Source organism: Morone saxatilis, unplaced genomic scaffold (genome assembly GCF_004916995.1).
Source record: "Morone saxatilis isolate NCDOM2014 unplaced genomic scaffold, NCSU_SB_2.0 Contig21, whole genome shotgun sequence".
Taxonomy (NCBI): Eukaryota; Metazoa; Chordata; class Actinopteri; family Moronidae; genus Morone; species Morone saxatilis.
In genome coordinates, this window is record NW_023339774.1 from 9,581,837 (window position 1) to 9,582,810 (window position 974).

At 38.6% G+C, this 974-nt stretch overlaps 1 protein-coding gene across 1 annotated transcript in view; it reads right to left on the reverse strand.

Annotated features, from left to right (window-relative positions):
• Positions 1 to 974, reverse strand: part of si:dkey-1d7.3 (transmembrane protein 132D) — a 49,424-nt gene that overhangs the window by 38,511 nt on the left and 9,939 nt on the right. The window contains exon 3 of the mRNA XM_035667503.1: positions 490 to 636. Within this exon, the coding sequence (XP_035523396.1) occupies positions 490 to 636 (147 nt within the window). The remainder of the gene's footprint in view (positions 1 to 489; positions 637 to 974) is intronic.

The window sequence follows — 974 nt, forward strand, 5'->3', positions numbered from 1 at the left end:
TACACACTGGTCCTTTAAGTTCAGAACTCAAAATAGGATCTGCAAGCACCAGAGAGGGTATACATTTTTGATTGATTTATTCTAATGCAGATTTTCTTAGATACACATAAGCAAATCTACAACATGAAAACTGATGCAGTAACACATTTGTTTACACAGACAGAAACACTGTGTACATTGGACTTACAGTCAAGGCCGCAAATTATTATTTTACTTTAGAGAAAAATAAATCATTTTCAATTTGTCCATGCTCTGCAGAGCAAATGTAACATTGTCTGTTTTTTATCATGATAATGGATTGCTTTTTCTTATAGCAGCAGCAGGGATTATTGAAATCTCAGAAAATAAAGGCAATAAGAGACCGAAAGAATTGATAAAAGCTTATGACTGTTTTGTATTAATGGTAGAGAAAATACATTTGAAAGGGGCTGGTTGAAACACACAAACCTCTAACACTGTGCACATGTACTGCATGTGCAGTGGACTGACCTCTTTGCAGTGACAGCAACCTTCCTCTGACAGACAACAGAGACAGTGTTGGGAGTCGCTCCTCTGCCAGGCTCCACCACGATGTCCCACAGCGCCGAGTCACTGGGTCGCGCTGCACTGAATGTCAGGCCTGTTTTTACTGTTGCCCTGCAGAAAAGACACATACATAATCCAGTTAGCGAAAAGCAGAAAAGCAAGCAGAGTTTTACTTTTCCAACTGCCGATATACTATTTGGGAAATGTCCCATTAGTTAACTCAGGTTTGATGTGAGCTGTATAAAGTAAAAAACTAAATAAAACTTCATATGCTGTACTCAGTTTTCATTCCTGTTTACGTGTTTCTGAATCTTTTAATACCAACAAAGGTTTTATTACCACAAGCACATGCTGCACATATGTGATGTACAGGACACTGTCTCTGTCTCGGTTCTTCTGTCTTTACGTACTACTTTACTATGTCTTTACTACTCTCTCTCTCTCTCTCT